The 25,908-nt window shown below is 40.6% G+C and overlaps 1 protein-coding gene across 1 annotated transcript in view; it reads left to right on the top strand.

The window, feature by feature from the left end:
- Positions 1–25,762, top strand: part of GNE (glucosamine (UDP-N-acetyl)-2-epimerase/N-acetylmannosamine kinase) — a 35,036-nt gene extending 9,274 nt beyond the window's left edge. Inside the window, exons 2-12 of the mRNA XM_058823628.1 lie at positions 3,611–3,819; positions 5,522–5,973; positions 6,967–7,119; positions 7,556–7,768; positions 8,006–8,093; positions 16,146–16,356; positions 18,739–18,868; positions 20,675–20,896; positions 21,769–21,951; positions 22,621–22,737; positions 23,459–25,762. Coding sequence (XP_058679611.1) covers positions 3,611–3,819; positions 5,522–5,973; positions 6,967–7,119; positions 7,556–7,768; positions 8,006–8,093; positions 16,146–16,356; positions 18,739–18,868; positions 20,675–20,896; positions 21,769–21,951; positions 22,621–22,737; positions 23,459–23,694 — 2,214 coding nt within the window. The 3' untranslated portion in view covers positions 23,695–25,762. The remainder of the gene's footprint in view (positions 1–3,610; positions 3,820–5,521; positions 5,974–6,966; positions 7,120–7,555; positions 7,769–8,005; positions 8,094–16,145; positions 16,357–18,738; positions 18,869–20,674; positions 20,897–21,768; positions 21,952–22,620; positions 22,738–23,458) is intronic.
- Positions 25,763–25,908: the final 146 nt, after the last annotated feature.

Below are 25,908 nucleotides of genomic sequence, written 5' to 3'. Positions count from 1 at the left end.
CTTGTGTAGCCAGTGAACGGCCTGAAGTGTCAGGGCGGGTTTAGATTGGATATTAGGAAAAGGCACTTCACCCAGAGGATAACTGGGACGGACTCCCTAAGGAAGTGGTCGCAGCACCAGCCTGACAGGGTTCAGGAAGCGTTCATGCTTCCTGAATGCTCTCCGGCACGTGGATGCTTGGGTTGTCCTGTGCAGGAATAAGAGTTGGACTCAATGATCTTTGTGCTTCTCTTCCAGTTCAGCATTGGAGTAATCATATTCTGTGATTCTTGGTGTATCAATATTTGGAGAAGCACAGGGGTTGATCCCTTGCACCAGGAAGGGGCCTGGTGGAGACATCAGCCACATTTATGGGGGGAATGGTGGGGAGCGTTTTTTGCCCTAAAACATGTGCAGGGCGATGGATGCTTTTCCACCCTCACAGAGGTGTTTGAGGATGTCATTTGATGTTTGGTCACCTGCACTCGGCTCTAGGAAGGGGCCCTGGGTGTGTGTGCACACAGGCGATGTAGAACCGATGGTTCAGTGCATGGGTGGAGAAGGGTGGTGGGAATACACGTACTGGTACAGGGTGTGGGAAGCGCTCAGGGTACAATAACCTGCGTGCCACACAGCAAAGCAGTTGGGTAGGTGAAATTGCCATCAACACATGGGAATACACAGAGTGTAGAAACAGGGTCTTTTATAAGCCAGTGTTTCAGAGGCGTGAATGTAGAATATAGAGTATGCGGGTGGTGTCATTTGTTTGTGAAAGAGTTATTGAGGATTGTCTCATGCTCTGAGCCTGCTAAGAGAAATAGTAGCTGCTTGGCTGCTGTTAAGTCTGGTCCAGAATTTCCCAGTCTCAAAAAGTCCTTGAATCTGTAATAATCTAAAAGCTTTAGGATGGAGTATAGAAGAGCAGTAGACCAAAGCACATGGAGATTAAGTATTTCAAGTAGTCCTTCATGTAAGACTGTTTTATTTCTTTACCCTTCTGCTAAAGATTGCTAGTTCCTACAAGGTAGAAGAGGTAGACCTTGGAACAGGAGGATCCCCCAGCTAGAGAGTTCTATGTAGATCAAGCTCAGTATATCGTCAGACATCTAGAAACTAAGAGGCAAATGTCCGGGATTCATTATTTCATATAATTTTGGTGAACAGTCCTGGAAAGAGATGACTTGCCTGCAAAAGCTGATAATAAATTCTAAAACCACACTGGTAACAAAATTTTGTAACTAGGTCATCACAGCTGTGCTTGAAGGAATTTGCTGTTAATGGCTGAAGGGACTTGGCCATTGCTTTTTGACAGTGAATACTGTCTGAAATTAAGAATTATTTTTTCTGAGCATTTAGGCTCAGAAAAGTTTGGAGTCGGGATAGAATAATGACTGTTGTTAAACTGTGATGTAGCAATACATCAGATGTTTAGGAAACATCCACGTTATCCTCGAAAACAATAAACCTATTTAATTAGTGGCAAATTTCCACATGCAGTTGATAATTATACTGCATTATTACCTACCTTATACTAGGGTAAATATTTTGGTTCTTCAGATAGGCAGGTGTTTAAAATTGACAGCAATAGAAAACCTGTCTGCACCAAGGCCAATGTCTGCACTTGTCAGCTTTTTGAAACTACTGTGTTACAGAGTTTTAAGGCAGTACTGGAAATAATTCTGCTTTTAAATATAATGTTAACAGAAGTTTAAATGGACAAATACCAGAAACTGCCTTTGATTCTAGTCAATTCAGACAGATTTGGAGTGTCTCCACATCTACGTCTAAAATTATTTCAAGAGACCATTACTACAGCCAAATACTAACTGTAATTAAATGATCTCTTCATCGCTGGAAAGATATGTGGGCTAGTGATTCAGTTCTGTTGGATCTGTGAAAAAATGGTGGAAAAAGAGATTTCATTTTTTCTTAACTTACAGACCTTCTGTTTTAGGAGATGGTATATTCTGTGTCTGGATGGAAGGTTTTTAGAATTTCAGACAATTCTTGAAGAAAAAAGAAAGAAAACTATTCTGCTTCTTAAAAGACTGTTTTGCATAAGTGAAGAGAAACTGCTTTGTTAGAGGGGTCATGGTGGTCCTATCTCAGACGGGTAACTTGGAGTTCAGTTTAGTTGTCTTTGTCACTTCCTTATTTTGCAGTTTTTTACTTTGGCTTCTTGTTTTATATAGTATAGAATATGTATGCAGCAGTGGCCAACTTGAAGAGTTTTGTGAGCGGTTTGGCTCTAGTTATACTTAAATTGTTCATGCAGTTTCAAAGAACAAGCTTATAGGTGTGTCAAAAGTGGCATTCACATCTTGAGCACCATTTTATTTGAATTAGTGGCCAGTTTTACATAAATAATGACAGGACATCGTGCTCAGAACCACCTCCGAAGAGAGGCTGTTTTAGAAATGAGGAAAAACAGTGGGGTCTGTTAGATCTGAGTCTGGCTGGTGTCACTGCCAGTGATGGTCACTGATAGTTTTCTCTGATAGTTTTCACTAATAGTTTTGCAGAGCCATAATGGATGGCAAGTGGACTAGAGATACCGCATTACCTTTGACAACTTGGCATAGATTCCTGATCAACCCTCATGTTGCTATTACACCAAAGCATTGTATGATCATGTGTGATGAAACCTAAACTAATGTCTTAAAATTAGGCAAATCTTGAAATTTTTTAAGTTGAATCTTGATTTTGTAAGTTTCATGAGAGTGTGATACCACAGTAGCCTTTCTTTTAGAACTTTACTGAAAAAAATCTGGATGCAGTCTAAAAGGAGCATGGAATTTCTCCTGTTAATATTATCATGCACTGTCACACATTTCTAGCTGGCAAAATCAGTAGAGATTGATACTGCTTTGAGTCAAGGATAAGCAAGCCTTGTCCATTAATCAAGAACAAGTTGCATCTGCAGAGTGGAGCAAAAATCTGACATAACATCAGATTTATACCAAAAGGATTGTGCTTACTTAAACTCTTGCTAACACCTTAGCCATTTCTGTTTGGTAGGAAAGGAAATTTGGGTTATTTTGATGTTTTGTATTATTGATTTTCTTAATGTACTTTGGCCTACAAAAGGGTATGTAGGGCTTTGGAAATAAATGTTTAACTTGCTCTACCTCACCAAAATGTGTTTAATGGAGATACATAAGCTGTCATAGTAAAAAATTTTTATTTTTGTTTACAGAGTCTGTCAGTGGATGCATCTGAGCAATTTATTCCATTCTTTTATTTGGAACATGAGATTTTCTTTCTTTCATTTACTAAGGCAGAATAATTTTTCTACTTATGCAGAGGTTTCCATCAGAATAGGGAGAAGTAATTTTACTGTTTGATTACAGTTGAACTTCATAACACTTAAATATTGTTTATACAGAATTTTTATATACTTTTTGTAGAAATAGAAGCATTAAAATTGAGTTTTAACTGGAAAAAATTTTCTCTTCTAAATTTTGGAAGGAGAAACCCATTTGTTCTGTTAGGTATTAGATGTCCATTACAAGTGCAGTAGTATCCATAGTTGGGGCTACACTTGTGTGTATTGTTCATGAAGTGATTGCCATTTGATGCAAGTAAATTACTATTATTAATTACACACTTCTTGTTTTCTCTATTATGCCAGGAGGTGTACTTCAAGAATCTTTCAAAACAGAAGCAGAAGGAAGTAATGGAGAAGAATGGAAACAACCACAAACTTCGTGTTTGTGTTGCTACTTGCAACCGTGCTGATTATTCAAAATTAGCTCCCATTATGTTTGGTATTAAGGCAGAACCACAGTTTTTTGAGCTTGATGTTGTGGTGCTTGGTTCCCACCTGATTGATGATTATGGGTAAGGTGAATTTTTATCTACCAGTTTCTGAGGTGTTAGCAATGATAATATGAACATTAGGTAAAACAGACTCTTGGCATGAGTGCAGACAACAAAGTTTTACTTTTTTTTCCCAGAATTTTATTTTGAGCTCCTTATGAGATTGCATATTTTATGCAATCATTTTTTTTCAGCCAGTCTTTGAATTGTAGAAAGTTTTGTGCAAATGCTGTAACTGACTCCAAAAAGAATCACAGGCTGTATGAAGTAAGAAAGTGATGTACTGCATTTTTCCCTGAAACCTGGTGATTATCAAATGGAAATGTGCTACAGTTTTTTAGTTTTCATAGAGAAAAGAGCCTCCTCAGTCATGTTAAATTGCAGCTCTTCTGCTTTACAGTTATTGGAGAAAGTACATATTGCATATGCCAGGAGAACACTGTTAGTTCTTACTTCCAGTGTTGTGGAGGCAGGAAACTGTCGTCATATGTTTCTGACAAAATGAATGACAAAATTTAATGACAAAATGAATGGCAAAATTTAATAACAAAATGATAGCTATATGGTTGTCTGTTCGTGTATGGTAGGTGGGAGAGAACTAGTAAGACAGGATGTTCCACTGGTGACTGTTCTCTTTCTGCACATTGCAGCGCTCTGTTCCTTGCTTTGTACTGGATGTTGTTTGCAGCCAGTAACATGGCAAGGTGCATTCAACATCACAAAAGTAACCTGATTCAGAGAAAAAAAAAAAAAAAAAAAAAACCAAATAGTTTAACTTCTTGACAGGTCAGTACATTGAATTGCACCCTCTCTGATTGGAGAAATAAAGTAGTCCCATTTAATTTGCCATAAAGGACAAACATGGAAACATGGCCCTGATTTCTCCACATCGCATAACCCTTGACTGTCTGCAAGACTTGTGCAAAGTAATACAAAATACTACTTTTCTAGTTCCAAGGTGTTTAACATTTGTCTCTGTATTGTGAATGATTTGTAATGCACAAAGCAAACAGTAGAGATTTTGATCTGGCAAACATAAATGCACAATCTCGCTTGCCTCCTAGATTTTCACCTTTCAAAAGGCAAAGAATGCAGAAACAAAGAGAAAGAAAGTTTTCTGAGATAAATGTACATAATCAGGAAGATGGTAGGTCTGTGAAGGATATTTGTAAATGGAGTTGGAAATTTAATGAAATTTATGCTATATAAATGCGAGGCCCTTTACTCAGTAAAATAAAAAGGATATGCCTTAAAAAAATACAGAGTCTGAAATAATATATGCTACCTGCAGGATGTTTTCTTTAAACATACAGGCCTCGGCTTTGCATCACATTGGTTGTTGTATTTATAGAGTTGTCCACAGAAATGTCAATAAACATACCCTTTCTGACAGGAAGTCATGCCATATCTATTCTCTGTAAGTCTCAGTGGACATATGAACAAAGAGTTTGATTTCTGAGGATTTCCACAATGTGTTCAGCGCAGTTCTTCCTTAATGGTGTCTAGGAAAACTGGATGTTTGGAATATTAGGGAGGATCTTCACATGGATGAGAATATTCTGTTAAAATCTTAAAAGCTACTTTCCTCAGTGAAGAAGATGTGGAAAGCAAGTCTTTTTTCAACCCCAGTACAGCTGTTGTAATTCATGTTTATTTTGTGAGGCAATATTGCTGTAAAATCAAGTTGTATTTACTCTAATAACGCTTTTTCTCTGACCTTCAGTAACACCTATCGAATGATTGAACAGGATGACTTTGACATTCATACGAGACTGCACACCATCGTGAGAGGGGAGGATGAGGCAGCTATGGTGGAGTCAGTGGGCCTTGCATTAGTCAAGTTACCTGACGTCCTCAACCGCCTGAAACCTGACATAATGATAGTTCATGGGGACAGATTCGATGCCTTGGCCCTGGCCACGTCCGCAGCCCTGATGAACATTCGCATTCTTCACATTGAAGGTGGGGAGGTCAGCGGGACCATCGATGACTCCATCAGACATGCCATAACCAAGCTGGCCCATTACCACGTGTGCTGCACGAGGAGTGCAGAGCAGCACCTGATAGCCATGTGTGAAGACCACGACCGCATCCTTTTAGCAGGCTGTCCCTCGTATGACAAGCTTCTCTCTGCCAAAAACAAAGACTACATGAGTATTATTAGCATGTGGCTAGGTAAGCGGGCCACTTCTTACGTTTTTCTCACATGCCTTTCAACACTAGACGAACTCAGTAAGTAGGCTATCAGTCAAAAAATAATATGTATTTTTAATAGTACTTGGTATTTCTTTCTACATTTGCTTTCATTTTGCCACATACAACTGAAACAAATCTATTTTACTGAACACTTCCAGACCTTTTGCCAAGTCAAAAAATAACTCCTTAAATGAATATTTTCTCTGAGCTGAACAGTTTAAAAGCAGAACAGTCTTACATGAGCAGTTACTTTGGTGTAGTAGAGTTTTAGTTAAATAGAATCAAAGCTGTTCAGGCCTAATGTAAAAAAAATCACACAGATTTGTATTATGAACCTTTTTTTGAGGAATGCACTGCAACAGGACAACATGCACCAAAGGCTTTTGGTGTTTAATACTGACTAACTTAGAAATAATTCCTGTTAACAGTGGAGTTTTATGTTTCCTTTTTGTCTTTGACAAAGCAGTGTCCTGTAGGGTTACCATGTGTAGAAGCAGGAATCTTTTTCAATCAGTATGTTTTGCAGATAAATGTTTATCAAATGTACTAAGACTAGTGTGACTGACTGTTTTTATACTGTGGAAATGAGGTCTTTGCTTGAGAATGGACAACTGACAGAAAATCAGAGCAGCTTCAGGAGCAAATCCAGATTTATAGTGGTGTCAGAGTAGTGTCTTGATCTCCTGGTATAGTCTTATAAAGCTTTAGAAGTAGGCTTGCAAGTTAACAGTTGTAGACATTTAGGCAGTGGTCTGTAAAATTATGAGACGTGCTTAGAGAGGCCAATAACAAGCTAGGCTACCCTGTAAGTACCTTGATTTTTATTCTAGCATTTTCCCTATGTGTTAGATATATCCCATTTGGTGCCTCAGCTTTTCAGGGTTTCACATCTGTAGTTCTAAAAGTATGTCCTTCCTTCCTCTTGCTATTCTACACCAATAAAAAAACTTCTCTTGCCCTCCATTTGGACAGGTGAAGATGTCAAAACCAGAGATTATATAGTTGCTCTGCAGCATCCTGTAACCACAGATATTAAACATTCCATAAAGATGTTTGAGCTGACACTAGATGCACTCATCTCCTTCAACAAGAGAACACTTGTTCTATTCCCTAATGTGGATGCAGGTGAGTAGAATACCTTCGTGACAGAGTGACACATAACAGATTGTCTTCAAAAGAGTGCTTTTATCCATGTCTTCCAGCCAGATGGAACTAGCTGGATTGTGTCAGCCTTGTGGGTGCATCTGCTGCAGCTCTATGTTCACATTGCTAGAAGACATTTCAGTTTTTCAGTGTGGGAAGGAAAATGAGGAGAAACCAGGTGACATGTAGGAGCAATATTAGTGCCTCTTAAATTAGCTTAAAACTACAAAGACACTTTTGCAGTGAATTCTTGTATCAAACTTTGGCATAAGTGCTGAGCAAAATGATTTACAGTTTAAGGATAAAAAGAGCAAAAACCAGCTCTCAGTGAGTGGCTGGCTACTATATTCTTTGTGTGCCAGGACTTTGATTTTAAAAGTAGAACTTAAATAATTTATTCTACTTTGCTTTTCTGTAGGAAGCAAAGAGATGGTTCGTGTGATGAGGAAGAAGGGCATTGAACACCATCCCAATTTTCGGGCAGTGAAGCATGTGCCATTTGACCAGTTCATTCAGCTAGTTGCTCACGCTGGTTGTATGATTGGTAACAGCAGTTGTGGTGTCAGAGAGGTGGGAGCATTTGGCACACCTGTCATCAACCTGGGGACACGGCAGACAGGAAGAGAAACAGGTACATGTTTTCTTAACTACGTTTTATAATGCAGGACAGTGTCTCAGAGGTGACACCATTGCTTTAGTGGGAGCAAGGGGAGGCACAGAACTGATGAAGAGTGATGTCAATCTGATGGGCATCTTGCCCTCACAGAGGAGCTAAAACCTTTTTTTTTTTTCATTTCTAAAGCAGCTCATACTCTAATGCAATTTGAGCATCTGATCTGTCCTATTATCTTAATTTTTTGTTGTCTAGGTGAAAATGTTCTTCATGTTCGTGATGCTGATACACAGGATAAGATTCTTCATGCTCTACAGCTGCAGTTTGGGAAGCAATATCCATGGTGAGTACACTCATCTTAATTCATTGAGGGGGATGTTAAAGCAGTAGAGTAAAAGGCATTTAGTCCTAAGGTGTTTCATCATATTTGATTGGAGTGCATTTAATACACTGATTGGAGGTTACAAATGATTTTTCATTTCAGAACCATAATGCAGTGTCTGGTATGCAGTAGTATTTACAGAGCAAAATGTTACTAGTAATATTTCAATACAAGTTCATTTAACATGTTCATGTTTCAATACGTGTTCATTTAACATCCAACCGAAAGTCAAGAAGACAAAATTTATATTAACCTAGACCAGTGATTAAGAGAGCTTGTTCTTTAGGAGCAGCATGGGAGAGAACATCCTGTCTGCCTACCTTGACTTGTGCCTTAAGGACACTTTGTGTGGATACAAATGATACTGAGAGCCAAAACATGGCCAGGATCAAGGAAGACTGTAAAGCCCTGGTGAGGCACATGAAAAACATCTCTGCCCAGGTCATCTCATGTATCCTACGAGTCAGAGAAATCAGGACAGTCAGAGGCAGACACATTGTTCAGATCAGTGTCTGGGTTTGTGGCTGTTGCTATCAAGAAGGTTTTGGCTTTTATAACAGTGGATTGTGTTTTTATTATTTTTAGCCTGGATCCCCCAGCTAAAAAGGGCATAAAAAGGGCAGTGTCTCTTTGGCAGCAGGCTAGCCAGTCTGGTGAGATGGACTTTAAATTGAAGGACTGGGAATCAGGGTGCAAATGGCAATAATTGTGCCATTGCTTCCTCCTGGGGAGCAGGTCGTAGCAACCGCTGCAGAGTCAGATGTACCTTGGCTGCAGATTGAAGATCTGTCTCATTTTGAGGAAATTTAAAGAGGTGGGCACTCTGAAATGAGTAACTTCCCCTTGATTCCAACCAATCCCTTTCTACCAATAAGGAACAACACATAATGAATGGAGTAAATGCAAGTGAAAAATAAGTTTATTAAACAAACAGGATGCCTGCAGGTTGGGTGTGGGAGGGGGGAAAGGAAATAACTGTTAGATACCAAACTGCTAAATCTCACAACCCCACGGGAACAGAGAGAGACCTGAAATGCCAGAAATAACTGTTCCTGAAGTGGTGCCTGCCAGAGGCAGCTGCATGGCTGAAGGACAAAGGGAAAGGGGCATCACACCCTTCCCTTCCAAGGTGGTGCCTCCCAGGAACAAAGAGGCAAGATGGTGAGAACCCGCTCTGGGAAGGCAGGAGTCTGCAGAGCAGTTCTGGGGGCAAATGGAAGCTTTCTGGTTCCAGTGACTGCTGCCACTTCCTCCTGCTGTCCATGGGCTCTGCCAGCGCTGCTGCCGTGCTGCTCTACACCATGGTTCTGGGATGGGCTGGTGGGGAAGGAGCACTCCATCCGCACTGGCACTGGGTGCCCAACCCCAGGAACTCGCTGGCTTATCTGCTGCCAGCAGACCTTGCAAAGTTCCCTTTGATATAGTTTCTGACTGCAAAATGCAGTTTTTAGACTGGAAAACCCAAGGCTGCCACAAAAGGGAGAAGGGAGAAGATCTACTCCCGTAGTCTTCTCTCCTGGAGCAGCTCGGGCTGAGGCGGGGCCAGCCCCTCCCTGCAGCAGCAGGAGGGCACATACAGACTTTGCCCCAGGACAGCCCAGAAACGCCAGCTGGAGTCTGGCTGAGGCAGGGTGGGGTGTTGGGGGGAAATGAAAAGAGAACCCAAAAAAGGAAGGGAAAAAAATCTACCAAAACAAGGTTGAAACAGCCCTCAAAGCAAACACTAGCAAGCAAAAGGCAGGAAACTGCCTGGGCAGGGTAATTTTAAAAATACCCTCCCTCCTGCCACATGCACACGAGGTCCCCAGCTGCAGCGTCTTGAAGAGACAGTGTGGTATTTGCTGGGTCCCCAGGATGAAGGAGGAATTGAGAATCTGACTGCATGTTCTTAGAAGGCTAATTTATTATTTTATATTATATTAAAGATTGCTATACTAAAACTATACTAAAGAATAGAGAAAGGATCCTTACAGAAGGCCTAACAAGATACTAATTAAAAACTCATGACTTCTTCCAGTCCTGACACAGCTGGATGGTGATTGGTCATTAAGTAAAAACAGTTCATATGAAACCAATCAACCACCTACCTGTTGAATAAACAATCTCCAACCCCATTCCAAAGCTGCAAACACAAGAGAAGCAATCAAATAATTATTGTTTTCATTCTTCTCTAAGACTTCTCAGCTTCCCAGGTGAAGAAATCCTGGTGAAGGGTTTTTTCAGAAAATATGACAGTGACAAGACAGTAATGATTTTTTGGCACAGATAGTTGTGGAATACAGCATTATAGATCACTCCAGGACAGGATCATAGGGCAAAACACATCAAGGGTTTTCATGACTGTGGTGTTCATGACTCTCACACCCCTTCAAGCGGCCTTGTTGCTTGATCTTCCGTAAAGTGCCTGTATACCAGTGCACTCAGCAAGTGTAATCTAGTAAACTAGAAATCTATGTGAGGTTGCAGAGCCATGATCTCATTGGAATTACGGCAACATACCTGGAATTTTGTCATGGATGGCTATGTGTGGAGGTAAATGTTGTCATGGATGGCTATATCTAGAGAGGACAGATCAGAGAAGCAAGGTGGTGGAGTTGCTCTTCATGTGAGAGAGCAATTGGACTGTATCAGGCTCTACTCAGTGACAGATGAACAAGTTGAGTTTATGGATGAGAATTAAGTAACAGGCTAATATGGGTGACACTCTTGTGGGTATTTACCAGAGGCTACCTGATGAAGAGAGGAAGTTGATGAGGCTTTGTGTGGGCAACTGAAATAGCATCACAGGCCCTGGTTCTCCTGGGAGATTTGTACCTGATGTTTGTTAAGAGTGACAACACAGCTTGGCACAGAGTTCAGGAAGTTCCTGCAGATCAGTTAAGATAATTTTGATGCAGTGGTGGAGGAGCCAGTGAGGAAAGATGTGTTCTGGACCTTTTACTAACAAACCAAGAGGCACTGGTTCAAGATGTGGAGGCTGGGGACAGCATTGGCTGCAGTGACCATTAGAAACTCAGAATCTGCCCCTGGGGAAGCAAAACAGCAAGCAGGATTAGAACTGTTTAGTTTAGGAGCTCTTTCCTAAACTTGGAAAGAGCTAACTTTAACCTCTTCAAGGGCCTGTTTGGAGGAATCTGATGGGTTAGGACTCCAGATGAGGAGGGTGTCCAAAGAGCTGGTCAGTATTCAAGCATCACTTCCTCTGACCTAAAGACCAGTGTGTCCCTATGATCCAGAAATCAGGCAAAGAGGGCTGGAGCCCTAAATAGATGAGATTTTAGTAAAACTCAAACAGAAGAAAGAAATTTATGGGATGTGAAAAAAGGGGCAGGCCACCTGGGAGGACTGTAGGAACATTGTCACAATATGCAGGGATGTGGAATTCAGTCTGGCCAGGGATATAAAGGACAACAAGAAGGACTTCTACAAATTCATCAGCAGCAACAGGAAGAACAGGGGAGATGTGTGGCTGCTGCTGGATCATAGGGGTGTCCTGGTATTGGAAGACACTGAGACGGCTGAATTATTGAATGTCTTCTTTTCTTCAGTGTTTACTGCTGAGAACAGCCTTCAGAAATCCCAGACATCAGAGTAAGAAGAAAAGGTTAGAGAATGGAAGACTTGTTTGTAGAGAGTTGAGCTAGAGATCAGCTAGGCAGATTGAAGACCCATAATTCTATAGACCTGATGGGATGCACCCATGTGTGCTGTGGGAGCTAGCAGATGTTGCTAAGCCAGTCTCCATTATCTTTGAAAAATCATGGACTGGGAAAGATGCCTAATAACTGGAAGAAAGCCAATGATCTTCAAAAAGGGCAACAGAGAAGGGCTGGTGGGAGATATGGTTGTTGGGGGCCATTTGGGATACAGTGATCATGAAATAATAGAATTCTCAATAATTGGTGAAACAAGGAGGGGCACAGAGAAAACTTCCACACTGGACTTCCAGAGGGCAGACTTTGGCCTATTCAAGAAGCTGATTCGGAAAGATCCTTAGGAAGCAACCCTTAAAAACAAGGGGGTACAGAAAGAAAGTAATCTTGAAAGCACAGGAGCAGGCTGTCCCTGTGTGCCAAAAGATGAGCTGTTGGAGAAGATGACTGATCTGGATGAAAAAAGAACTTCTGAAGGAACTAAGGGAGAAAAAGATGATGACCTTTGGAAAAAGGGACAGGTAATTCAGGAAATATTTAAGGATGTGGCTAGGTCTAGTAGGAAAAAAATCTAGGGAGGTAAAAGCCCAATTAAAACTTAATCTGGTCACTTCTATGAAGAATAATAAAAATATTTTTATAAATACATTAATGGCAAAAGGAGAGGCAAGGATAATCTCCATTCATTATTAGATGGGGAACAGAAAGATGATGAAGAGGCAGAGATACTTAACACCTTCTTTGCCTCAATTTTTAACAGAAAGGCAGGTTGTCCTCAGGACAGCTGTCCTCCTGGGCTGGTAGGTGGGGACAGGGAGCAGAATGGTCCCCCTGTTATCCAGCAGGAGGCACTCAGAGACCTGCGGAGCCACTTAGATGCTCACAAGTCTATGGCCCCGGTGGCCATCCCAGGGGGAGGAGAGAGCTGGCAGATGAGCTTGTGAGCCTCTCTGCATCATTTACCAGCAGTCCTGGCTCACGGGGAGGTCTCAGATGACTGGAAGCTGGTCAGTGATGTCCATCCACACAAAGGGCAGGAAGGAAGGTCCAGGACACTACAGACCTGTCAGCCTGACCTCTGTGCCTGGCAGGAGAATGGCACAGATCATCCCAAGTGTGGTCATGTGGCACCTCCAGGATGGCCCAGGGCTCAGATGCAGCCAGCATGGATTTAGCAGGGGCAGGTCCTGCCTGACCAACCTGATCTCCTTTTATAACCAGGTGACCCACCTGGTAGATGAGGGGAAGGCTGTGGATGTTCTCCACCTGACCTTCAGCAATGCCTTTGACACCATCTGTCCACAGGACTTCCACCCCTGGAAAAGCTGGCAGCCCATGGCTTGGACAGGAGCACTCTTTGCTGGGTTAGGAACCAGCTGGATGGCCGGGCCCAGAGAGTGGAGGTGAATTGTGTCACATCCAGTGGGTGGGCAGTCACCATGGTGTCCCTCAGGGGTCTGTGCTGGGGTCAGTCCTGTTTCATATCTTCATTGATGATCAGGACAAGGGGATTGAGTTCACCATCAGTAAATTTGCAGATGACATCAAGCTGGGAGCAAGTATTGATCTGTTAGAGGGTAGGAGGGCTCTGCAGAGGGACCTGGACAGGCTGGATGGATGGGCCAAGTCCAAGGATATGAGGTTTAACAAGTCCAAGTCCCAGGTCCCAGACTTGAGTCACAACAGCCCCCTGCAAGCACATGGGCTGGGGATGGTGTGGCTGGACAGGGCCCAGGCAGAAAGGGACCTGGGGGTGCTGGTCCACAGCCAGCTGGACATGAGCCAGCAGTGTGCCCTGGGGGCCAAGAAGGCCAAGGGCATCCTGGCCTGTGTCAGGAATAGTGTGGCCAGCAGGAGCAGGGAGGTCATTCTGCCCCTGTACTCAGCACTGGTGAGGCCACACCTCAAGTGCTGTGTCCAATTTGTCAATTTAGGAAGGACGCTGAGATGCTTGAATTCATGCAGAGAAGGGCAACAAGGGTGGTGAAGGGCCTGGAATACAGATCCTATGAGGAATGGCTGAGGAAGCTGGGAGTTCAGCCTGGAAAAAAGGAGGCTCAAGGAGACCTTATCACTCTCTACAACTCCCTGACAAGAGGCTGTAGCCAGGTGGAAGTTTAGGCTAGATATTAGAAAGAATTATTCACAGAAAGAGTGGTTTAGCATTGGAATGTGCTACCCAGGTGTGAAAGGTAGTATGAAGTTCTCCTCATTTGCCTCATGACCATCCCAAGGACAGACATCTGGAGCCTGATTGGAATTCTGGCCTGCAGGTGGTGGATGAACTTCCAAAAATCCTGAGGCCCCTGAGCAGAATTCTGGCCTGCCAAGTGATTGTTCACAGCTGTATCTACAGTGACTGCTTCTAGCAGGGCCTGCCAAGGGGCGACGCGCCCTATATGCTTGCACCTGCTTCATGACCATAGCCCAGGAATTCTCCCACCTCTTGGCCAGATGAACTTGCTGGAGCAACTTTGGTAGCCCTCCCATGGAAAATCCTTCATCTGCTCCACTACCACCATGATGGACAGAGATTGATGTCCCCCTCCTAAGGACTGAGATTGAGACCCCCGTAATTCTGATCCAGGGGTGCTGGCCTGACTGAAGCAGGATGCCTGCTAAGTGCTGCCTGCAGATGTGTTCACTGGACCTAGACTGGTTTCCCATAGAAACCAGTGCTGAAACACAATGGGTCCTGCTCACTGCTGATATTGACTTACCCTGCTGAGAACGTGGGCTGTCTGTACCCATCTTCAATACCTTTTTCCCCTCAGCCATTTCAATAGACTTACTTCAAGATCTGTTCCCCCCCTCAGCAATGGACTATAGTAGAACCCTGAGATAACCAGGACTTTGAGATCTCCCTGACATAACAGTTGGGTCCTCGGCCGGACTGCAAAGGATTTCATCTCTACGTTTGGTAGCTATAAGCCCACCTCTTTCTCTCTCCCCCTTCCTCTATCTTTTTTCTCTCCCTTAATCCCTCTATCGCATTTGCTGTGGTCATTCAATAAACAGTGGTTTGTTTTGATTAATACTGAAATCCCCACTGTGTTGTGTTTTGCACTCTGAACCATCACAACCCCTGTTCGTATGAGCAGATCGTGACACCAGGGAGATGGTTGAGCTGCTGTCCCTGGAGGTGTTTAAAAAAAAGACTTGATGAGGCATTCAGTGCCATGGTTAAGCTGATAATGTTAGGTAACATGTTGGATTCAATTGTGTCAAAGGTCTTTTCCAGCCTAGTTTATTCTGTGATTCTGTTATTTGGGGTCTGGAGCATCTCTCTTATGAGAAAAGAGAGAATGTGGAAGCTGGCCCTGTCTAGACAAAGACAAGGCACAACTGAGAGCGGGGGCCTCTTCAATATATAATAATATCTCCAAGGCGGGTGCCCAGAGGATGGTGCCAGACTCCTTTCAGTGGTTCCCAGCAACAGGACAAGGGGTAATGGCCATAAACCAAAACACAAGTTACATCTCAACTTGAAGAAGAGCTTTACATTGAGAGTGGCAGACCACAGGCAAAGATCACCCAGGTATGTTGTGGAGTCTCCCTCCCTGGAGACATCAAAATCCCACCTGGATGAGTTCTGTCACCTGGTCAATGTGACCTGCCTTGGCCTAGATGATCTCAAGAGGTCACTTCCAATGCAAGCTATTCTGTGCTTCTATGACACAATACTCAATAACTGATTTGACCTCATGATGCATAGAGAGTCCTGAGTGCAAGCTTCCAGGGAAGCTGCAGAATTCTGGCAAGGTGCTTTTCCTTATTCCTCAGCCCTAATGAGTACTGACTCATTCATCTAAGTTCTTATAAAGTTTGATAGATACTTGTTCAACTAAGGACAAGGATAAAAAGAGTATTTTTGAAGAATCTAAACTGAACAGTAAAACTGAATTCTTTAATACCAAGTATCTGATGCTGTGTATGATATTTTAGAAACAGTCATGTTGAAAACTGACATGAATGTATGGTTTATTATTACATAGTTGGCATCTGTGCAATAAGTACATCTTACTTGATTTGTACCACATAAACTGCCCATATTTTTATTTCTGCTTCATTAAAGGTAATTTTACAGGGATTTTGGTATCACTAGTTTCCAGTTTTCTGCATTCCAGTTTCATATTCCAAAATGGAGCTAATGCCAGACTTGAAAGATCTGTGTGTGTTGTTTAAACTACTGTCACTATCTACCATGTCTCATGACAGTCTGTCATAGTGTGAGCTGCAGTATTAGCAGAGTCGCCAGATCATAATATTGTAATGATACTGTTACACTCTTCTGCCATACAAAGAACTTTATAGATTCCAGTGTTATTTCAAATTACATTAATTCTTTTTTGTATTATAGCTCAAAAATATATGGAGATGGTAATGCTGTTCCAAGGATTTTGAAGTTCCTTAAATCTATTGACCTCAAAGAACCATTGCAAAAGAAATTCTGTTTTCCTCCTGTCAAAGATAATATCTCTCAAGATATTGACCATATTCTAGAGACACAGAGTGCTCTGGCAGTGGATCTAGGCGGAACAAATCTCCGAGTAGCAATCGTCAGTATGAAGGTAAATATTCTGTTGTGCTTTTAGATATTCTGCCAACTCCACTGGGCTTTGTGGGTACGGGCTTGTGATGCCAAATAGCTCCAAAACGAAGCAGTATTATCAACTTTTGTTGAGGGACAAAGAAGATTTCTCACCTTCTTTCCTGCCTCTCATACAGTCCTGATAAAACTTGCTTATTGCTTTGCTCTTCTAAGACTGATGTTAAACTAGCAATGCCCATTTGGTGGTGCGGGGTTTTAGCTGCTTCTTTGTGGGTTGACTACAGACTTTGGCGAATAGAACAGCTTTTGCATGTGTTGGTTCTTCTTAAAAGGTAACTCGGTTCAACCTGCAAGGTTTTGTATGTCAAGCAAAACATGGAGGGCTGCAGTATTAGTTTTTTTGCTTCCCCACTGCCTTACACTTACATTAATTGACACAAGACCATTCTGAGCAACAACCAGCATCTAGCAAATCAATTTACTGAACTCTGCAGCGTTTCAAAGATGTGAATAAAATTCATGATGAGAAGTATTTTGCTTTTGTTCTTAACAGTATTGGACAATTACACCTACCGTTATACTTCATATTTGCAGATAACTAGATCAGTTCAATAATAACTGCCCAGAAGGTAGAATAAGGTGCCTGAAGCATGAAGGGTTATGTAAAGGGATCTGACACAGTCCACAATTTTCACATTAAGAGAAAATTTTCATTTCAGAGATGTCTGACAGATCTTCAAGGTCTTAAAGACAGCTTTTAAAAGTGTAATATTTTTAGAAGCAAAATTGACACCACATTTTTTCCTATGAGTCAACACAGACTGGAAAAAAATAATGTAAAAAATTCTGCCCACTTTACAGAGCTTGAAGTTATATTTGTGAAAATTGAAATGCTGGCACATCAGAGTGAAAACAATCAGACTTTCATAATAAAATTTACACAACAGATGTAAGTATTTAACAGCCAGTGGCAGAATATGAGATTAAATTTTATTTTCACAAAAAAAAAAAAGATTTAAAAATTCCTTTTAGAAGGCCTTATGTCTTCTGATAATATTTGCTGCAACCTTGTCTTCCAAATCAAGTTCTCTGATGCACCCTCAAACCTAAAAGTGAAAAAGAAACTAAGCATCCAAAATCCACAAACTGTCACTTATGTGATACTGAGATGGTGGGACCCAGTACTCAAACCCATTATCAGTTTGGAATTTTCCAAGTTCTTTCGCAACAATCACTCAGCCATGTTTTTTTATAGACTGTCATTGTTACTCCTCTTTACTGAGTTGCATTAATTCAGTGCAGTTCACTGAGATGCATGGTACAGGGGATTTAACAGGGAGAATAACACTGTTACACAGGATGCCTTCAGCAGTCTCCTGGCTTAATCCTGCCATGTAAACATTGAATTAATTCCTTAGTGCCCATGGATTCCAAGCATGCATCATGAATACTTTCATTACACAGCATGAACAGGGTTGAAAATAATCTTCATGGCCCCTCCCCACCCTCTCCAAAGTATTTACAAGGGCATGTAGTGACATGAAAAGGGGAATGCCTTCAGCCTGAAAGAGGGTGGGTTTAGATTAGATATTGGGAAGATGTTCTTTGTTGTAGGATGGGGAGGCACTGGAACAGGTTGTCTAGAGGAGTCTGGGATGCCGCATCCCTGGAAATGTTCAAGGCCAGGTTCGATGGAGCTCTGAGCAGCCTGGTTTGGTTCAGTGTCCCTTCCCATGGTAGGGAGTTGGAACTGGATGACCTTTGAGGTCCCTTTAAACCCAGACTATTCTGGGTACCATCAAGTGTCATGATGTATGACACGATGGTACTCCACAGATATTGCAAGTAACTCAGAAGTCTAATCACTTAGAAGATATTTCTGAAAGTATAGTCAATTTTTCCTTGAAATTTCTAGCATTTCTGTCTGTCTGATTCTGCCTTTTTGGTGCAGAAACCTTTCAGAATGCAGTCAGATTGGAAAGATTTTATTTTTAAAGCACTGTGGGTTTTCCGTCCTTTTTAAGCAATTGTTACTTTTTTTTTTTTAACGCAGTGTTGAGCTTAAGTACATTGCTCTGTCATGGTTTATGCATAACAACAGTTGCAGCAGCTCTGGTGATACTTCCTCACATGAGCTATGTGTTCCTTAAAATGTGTATTTAATTTCAGATGGGGGGTTGATTACAGAAGCAGAATGCAATGCCTAATCTTACAAACTTGTACCCAAGAGCTGTCACGAACGTTGCCTGCAAGCCCAAAAACTAAAGTATAGCATTTGTGTTTTTTTAAAGAGATAAGTTATGGCTCTCTATTTTCAAATTCACTTGTAATTTATGTGGAAGAGAAATTTCATCATGACATACATTTCTGTGGGGCATGTTTTGTTGTTTTTAATTTCTAGGGTGAAATAGTTAAGAAGTATACCCAGCTCAACCCTAAAACCTATGAAGACAGACTAGCGTTAATTCTAAAGATGTGTGTAGAGGCTGCATCAGAGGCAGTAAATGTAAACTGCAGAATTTTGGGAGTAGGTAAGTTAACAAATACTTTTTACATCTGTATTTTCCAACATGAAATCAAATCACTACTCATTAATTTAAAACACCTCTCTAAAATGGATCTTCTGTACTTCAAGTTCTTACATATTCTTAACAAACAAACATTTCTAAATAGCTAAAAATGAGAAGCTGACTATAAAAACTGAAGTTTCTACAGTTTGTAACAACCATTAAACAATCTGTTATGGTAAACTATATCTAAAATGTGTTTTTGTAGTACTCTGGATTATGAAGCTCTCTGCTGTCTTGGCCTTGTGAATCAGATGCTCAGTGTTTAGTGTTTATCAAAACAGCTCTTTGCTGTCTGTAAGCCTTTCTTTAGGGCTAGGATCAACTGTGCAGCAGAATTTTCAGATACACCAAGGCAAACTAAAAAGGCAAGAAAGTTAGGAGTAAATTTGTAGCTAGCAGAGACAAAAGCAGCCCTTCTGCTGACTTCTAGTTCACTTGCAGTACAGTGTATTAAACTGTGTATTAAACAGTGTATTAAACTGTATTAAACTGTGCTTGTATCAGACAGGACTTCTTCAGTTTGATGGTGACTAGGAGATTTGTCCTTAAATATTAGTTATTTATGAAGATGTTGTTTAATGTGTTCTGGATTTTTCAGAAGGACATAGAATATTCATTTTAGCTGAGAAACGTTCCTAAAGAAAAGTAGTTTGTTCCAGATGAAAACTTAACCCGAATCACACACTACAAAGAAAAATTAACTTGAACTTCAAAAACAGTGTTAAGTACACAAAGATGTAAGGAAAAATGTTAGCCCTTCAAATCTGATCTTTTTTACACCTTTAATGTTCAATTCAGCTGCTTGTTTTGGAGCTTTTATGGCTGCTTTCCATTACAGCATTAACCCTGGAGCCATCTTCATATATGAGGCAGTCATATAAGCTCTGTACAAGAAAATGTTCAAACTTAATTGTCTAGAGCTACCTACCTCCGTTATAGACACCTGCTTTTCAGTGGTCCTGAGAGACTCCTGCCAACTCTGGAAGCCTCTCCAGAGTTAGGAAAAACTGGGCTGGCCAATAGAGCTGGTTACTGGCCTACTTTGTTCAGCAGACAAATCCCTGAACACAGTTTTGATCTTTCACAAAAACAGTGTGTTTTTAAGGCAAAATCAATACTCTAGGTCTAGTAATTATTTTAGTCATTCTGAATCTTGAGAGTAATAGCAGACTTCTGGACACTAATAGAGTTCCAGGATTTGAATAATTTATTTTTTCTGTTACGTCTTTTGTACCCACTAACAAGAAAGGCAGCTACTAAGTGATTTGCTGCAATCTTGCCTGAAGTAGGAACATTAACTCTCTGACTAACAACCACTACCTATCTAGTCAGTCTAAAGATACTTGGTGCATTGTGATTAGAGGTGTGGCATTCTATGAACTGTCTTCTTTACTTTGAGGGTGACTGAGCACTGAAACACACTGCCTGGAGAGGTTGTGGAGTCGTCTTCTCTGGAGATACTCAAAACCCACACGGACAGAATCCTGTGCCACTTGCTGTAGGTGAACCTGCTCTAGCAGAGAGGTTGGACTAGATGATCTCCAGCAGTCCCTTTCAACCCGAACCATTCAATGATTTTGTGATCTGTACATGTCTAAAGAGTAACTGCCAGTAATACTTCAAAAATTTTTACTTTCATACTCTGCTTCAAAGCCTAATATTAGGGGGAAAAAATGTTGTCATTAGAGAAAGAAAAATAGGTTTTTACTTCAAGTCTGTTACACAGACTTAGTTTTCATTTTTCTCTCCTGTATTTCTGGGACTTAGGTATTTCCACCGGTGGACGGGTAAACCCTCGAGAAGGAGTTGTGCTTCACTCTACAAAACTCATTCAGGAGTGGAGCTCTGTGGATCTCAGAACTCCTATATCTGATGCTTTGCACCTGCCAGTCTGGGTGGACAATGATGGAAACTGTGCTGCTCTAGCAGAGAGGAAATTTGGTCATGGAAAAGGAATAGAAAATTTTGTAACACTGATTACTGGTACAGGTGGGTATGTTGTAGTTCAGTAAAACCCAAAGTCCAGCACCATCACTTAGAGGCTCTATAGGCTAGGCATAAACATTACGACTGTGCCTGGAAAACCAAAAATTCTTTTGCTATACTGTTTTTTTGGTATAGGGTGCTTTTTAATTTATTCTGGCAAATAAAACCACTTCCATAGTTTATAGACTTTTTGATCAAACAAGTTCTTCTGGTACTGCTACACAGGCAAGTAAGGAAAATCTGAGCAACTTCAGCTGGAATAATTTGGCATTTTTCAGCTCTACAGATTAATCCTTTTTCAACTTTAGAAATGCAGAATATGTATCTGGAAGATAAGCAACTGAATATACGAAAGTATGCTTAACTCCCAAATGCAAATGTGGGGTAACTTTTCTCATTTGTTAAGTATATAGTCTTTTAGATGGTGGCAGTAAGAATTAGCTGAATGAATCTACACCCAGTTTGGGGAGGGGCGGCAGAGGCCTGCACATTTATCTGTCCTGGCCATTTAACACACAGGTTTAGCTGTCTAAATACACCATTAGAACTTCTCTTCTGAAGTGCAAAATTTTAAGGCCACTTGGATAGTTTTCTGCATAAAGAGTATGATTCACAAGCTTAAAAGATCTGTCATATTTCAGTACCATCCATAGGTTTAAAAAAATACAAACATTATATACCATTTTGATACATATATGAATAGGAGGGAGCTATAAGCTTGTGTATTAAGAGTGTCAAATCACTGAAGCAAATTATTTAATCTTGTCTACATCAGGATAAAGCAAATGTCAGTGTCTTGTAGTCTTTAAAAACTGTTGGGGAGCAGGGGCTGTTTGTCCTTTTTTTAAACAAAAGAAATCTTAATATCTTTGCAGGAATTGGAGGTGGAATTGTTCATCAGCACGAATTGATCCATGGCAGTTCTTTCTGTGCTGCTGAGCTTGGGCACATTGTGGTATCCTTAGATGGACCAGAGTGCCTGTGTGGCAGCCAAGGATGCATAGAAGCATATGCCTCAGGAATAGCGTTACAGAGAGAAGCTAAGAAACTGCACGATGGTATCTATTTACTCTGGGTTTGAAAACACTGTTACTAAACTGCAGTATAGGAAGACATTTGAAAAGAAGGTATTAAGAAAAAATTAATCTGCCTTCTTTTTCTAGGAGGAGACAAGAATAGGTACACAGGCAGCATACATAATACAGATCATTTTCAGTAGCAAGGAACATTTGGAACCACTGGTCTCAGAACTTGCAGAAGCACACAGTAGAGCTGGTCTTTTCTTTTTAAGCTTGATGAAGACTAATCTGACAGGCATTCTGTGACATTTGGTTTCACAGTGATTGTCTTTCAGCTAAGGCTTCTAAGTCTTAAATAATATGAGAGTATTTATATTTTATTTATTTTGGGGTCCAACAAGACTAGTGGATATTATATATAGATATAATATATAATATATATTATATATATATTAATATATATATTTTATATATTTTTATATATATATATATAAATATACCACACTTTAACTGTTTGAGTTTGATTCCCTGCTTCTGCAAGTAGTGTCCCAAATAACATGGCTATGATTACTTCAGCTAAACTCAGAGTTGAACAGATTGTTCAGGATTCAGTATACAAGTAAAAGAGATGGAAATATTTTTTCTTTTTTTTCACCCTCTGACTTGCCACGTTATCATATTTTGCTCTTGGCTTTCTCTCCTTTTCAGATGATCTGCTTTTAGTAGAAGGAATGTCAATGAAGGAGGAGGAGATTGTTAGTGCTGCACACCTTATTCAAGCAGCTAAACTTGGGAATACAAAAGCAGAGAGCATTCTCAGAACAGGTGAGAACATAGTCCAGAGGGTGAAACACTTCCATGATTGTATTTTAGGGGATACAGAAATGGTAGTTCACTGTAACACTACAAGCAGCCTGTACATGTTGAGGCTCTCTCAATATAGAAATTGAGATATCTAATGGTAATGAGATTTTAAATATAAATGTTGGAGAAAATGTCAGCAGAAGTGTTAAAAGTATCTGTTCCAGTAAAAAAAAAAAATATTAAAAGGCTCTGCTTTAAAAAAATAAGTTTTTTATAATTTATCATAATGGAACATTCTGGGACATTTCATTGTAAACAAGTGAATGGCTGTTAGAGGTAGCAAAGGCAATTTATGTTATGTGCTACTTTACATGGTGGATTTTATGGATTTACTAGTTTTAAGCATAGTCCTTCCTTGTACACAGTGGTTAACACTGAGGTGGTAGAGCAATGCTTTCCTATTTCCTCCTTGCTTACAAGCATGCTTAATGCCTTGTTTTGTCTTTTCACATCCATAACATTGAATAATGCATTATTGTGCAAAAAAAATTGCCTTTTCTTTTTTTTACTTTCAAAAGAAAATTTAATAGCAGACACATATTACCTGATAACATAAAACTCTGTGGAACAAAACACTTAACTGACTTTCCAGTGTTACTTGCTGCTAACAGAACTGTTTCACCCACTGATGCCAGAAGTGCTCTGAGTATTCTACTTAATTTCTTTTTACTTCATCTTTCAGCTGGGACAGCGCTGGGCCTTGGCGTTGTGAACATTCTGCACACGGTGAACCCGTCTCTTGTGATCCTTTCTGGGGTTCTAGCTAACCACTACGTTAATGCTGTCAAAGATGTGATAAATAGACAGGCACTGTCCTCTGTTAAAACAGTGGATGTGGTGGTCTCAAATCTAGCAGATCCTGCTCTTCTTGGAGCTGCTAGCCTGGTACTGGATTATACCACACGTAGAATATACTAAAGAATTACAGAAGAATTAGAGAATTGGACTATTCAAATTCCTAATTGGTGGAGGGAATACTTTGCCCCAAATTTTTCTTTGATGAGAGCAGCTAATGAATCAAAGTAGTGTTCTGAGTAGTTAGTGACTACTTAAGCATTTCCTAATTGAGGTATTATCTTTTTATATTTTTCCTAAATTTCAGCTGACTTCATTGGAAGTAATGTGCAATTCTGGTTTTTTAAGCACCTCTGTTGTTAAGCCTATACATTACTTTTGAGTGTGGCTGAATTATTTATGAGCATCTCTTGCTGTATGGGGATAATGTGTATGGTGTATAGAATTATTATAACTGTTGGGGACCGATATCTCATTTCCCACTTCTGTGAAATGAGATGCTTACCAGCTTTTCAGTTTCCAGGATTCCACCCACAAAGTAAATATGATGTAATCACCAGTAGCAGGTAATAATTTAAGTGGGTGGAAACCAGGGCCTCTACAATAAAAAAGGTTATACCTAGAAGAAATTCCTTTCCATGAAGGACTTGGTAGAGGCAACCAGGTTTATTTATTAGATCATCTCTGAACGCCAGAGTCCCATTTTAGAAGCTTTGCATATGAAGGAAAAAAACTACAGTTTAGTGAGCTTACAGCCTGCAGAGGATTCCAAACAAACTCATAAGAAAGCAGTGAGCATCTTTGTCTTCTGGCTATGGCCAGTAGTAAATTGTTTGAATTTTAATCTTGAAGGACTTTTCAAGAGACTTAATGTACTACTTTAAGAGAGGGGGGCTGCTTATTCTTTGGTAGCCAGTTAGCTGAAATTCAGCCACGTGGCACAGCTGATCATAAAGAACCTTTCACTACAGAGTGACACAGTGCATCCCCTCAGCCATTCAGGTGGCTGAAGGTGCACTGTTCTTGTCCTGCTTTCACCATCAGCTTTCAGGATGGAGAGTCAAATCTGACCCTTATCCTTGCCTTCAGAGCATTCAGAGGCCTAGTAGAAAAGTATGTCAAGTACCAGTAAAGGCTTGCCTAAGTAAGCTGGTTTGTATTTCTTTAATGAGTCCTTGATATACAGTGCTGTCTTTATCCAGTTGCTTTTTTAGCATTCTTTCAAGATGCTGGAGGAATTGAAAAACCAACCCATCTATCAGCTAATCCAGAAAGATAGCTCTGGAGGAACAGTCATAAGACGATATATCCTGTCCTGAATTTAATGACCTATTTTGACATCTAACTCAACCACTGATATTCTCAAGAGTCCAGTAGTGTGTTAGTACAGAGGCTATTTTCACACTTGAACTTCTCCTCCAATCGAAATGAAACAATCTCTGCAACCATTGCCCTGTCCTATACAATCAACTTGGACTGAATAGCTGCTAGTTCATTTGCTAATTCTGGGATGTAATCTACAGAGATTGTCTTTACTTCACCCTGTCTTCCACAAGGAATTGGTAACTCACATCTTCAGAGCAGATTTCAGGAATACCACCAGATCTCCCTCCTGATGTCTCCAGGAAGAATCCTGCAGCCTCTATACCACTGGCAAATAACTGGTTCTTCACTCTGCCAAGTTATACTAGGCTTTATGTAACCAAGGAGATTTAGTTGCTTTTCCTACGACTCTTGGTTCACTTGATGAGTATTGAAGGTAATGAAATTACCTTCAATGCCACAGCATTAGCTCTATGAGCAGGTCAAGGAGAAACTGGCATTTCTCTGCAGTGACAGTAGCTTAGATCAGGAGTACTGACGTTCTAACAGTGAGGAGGCCTGTCATTTGATCTTTCCATCCTCTACTATGACAAGGAACGCCTGGCTGGAATGCCTGGCTAAAAGTGGGACCAGGCTTTTGCTTTCCAGACCCTCTGAAGCTCTGTATTTCTTGTATCTCAGACTCAAAATGTTTTTTCCTAGCAGCTAAAGGGAGGGTGCAGGCACAGAAAAAACACAACAGACTAAAACACAGTTGAAAAGTTTTACACATTTAATGTCATGTTAAGAAAACGGTTCTTGAAATGTTTTTGAAAATGCTTTTTTTCTGTCAATTGGCCAAGAACTTGCTGCATATGTAGAAGCAGTTTATTAAATCAGAAAGAATAAAAAATCATGTTTAATAGTGTAATAGTGGTTTTGTTTGTCTCTACTTCTTTCTCTGTTCAGAAGCATCTTTTGAACTTCAGGTACTTGAATGTGGACCAGAGGTTTTATGGATATTAGCCCCCTGTT

Source organism: Ammospiza caudacuta, chromosome Z (genome assembly GCF_027887145.1).
Source record: "Ammospiza caudacuta isolate bAmmCau1 chromosome Z, bAmmCau1.pri, whole genome shotgun sequence".
NCBI lineage: Eukaryota > Metazoa > Chordata > Aves > Passeriformes > Passerellidae > Ammospiza > Ammospiza caudacuta.
Note: the sequence above shows the minus strand (reverse complement) of the source record. Positions and strands in the feature narration are given on the sequence as shown.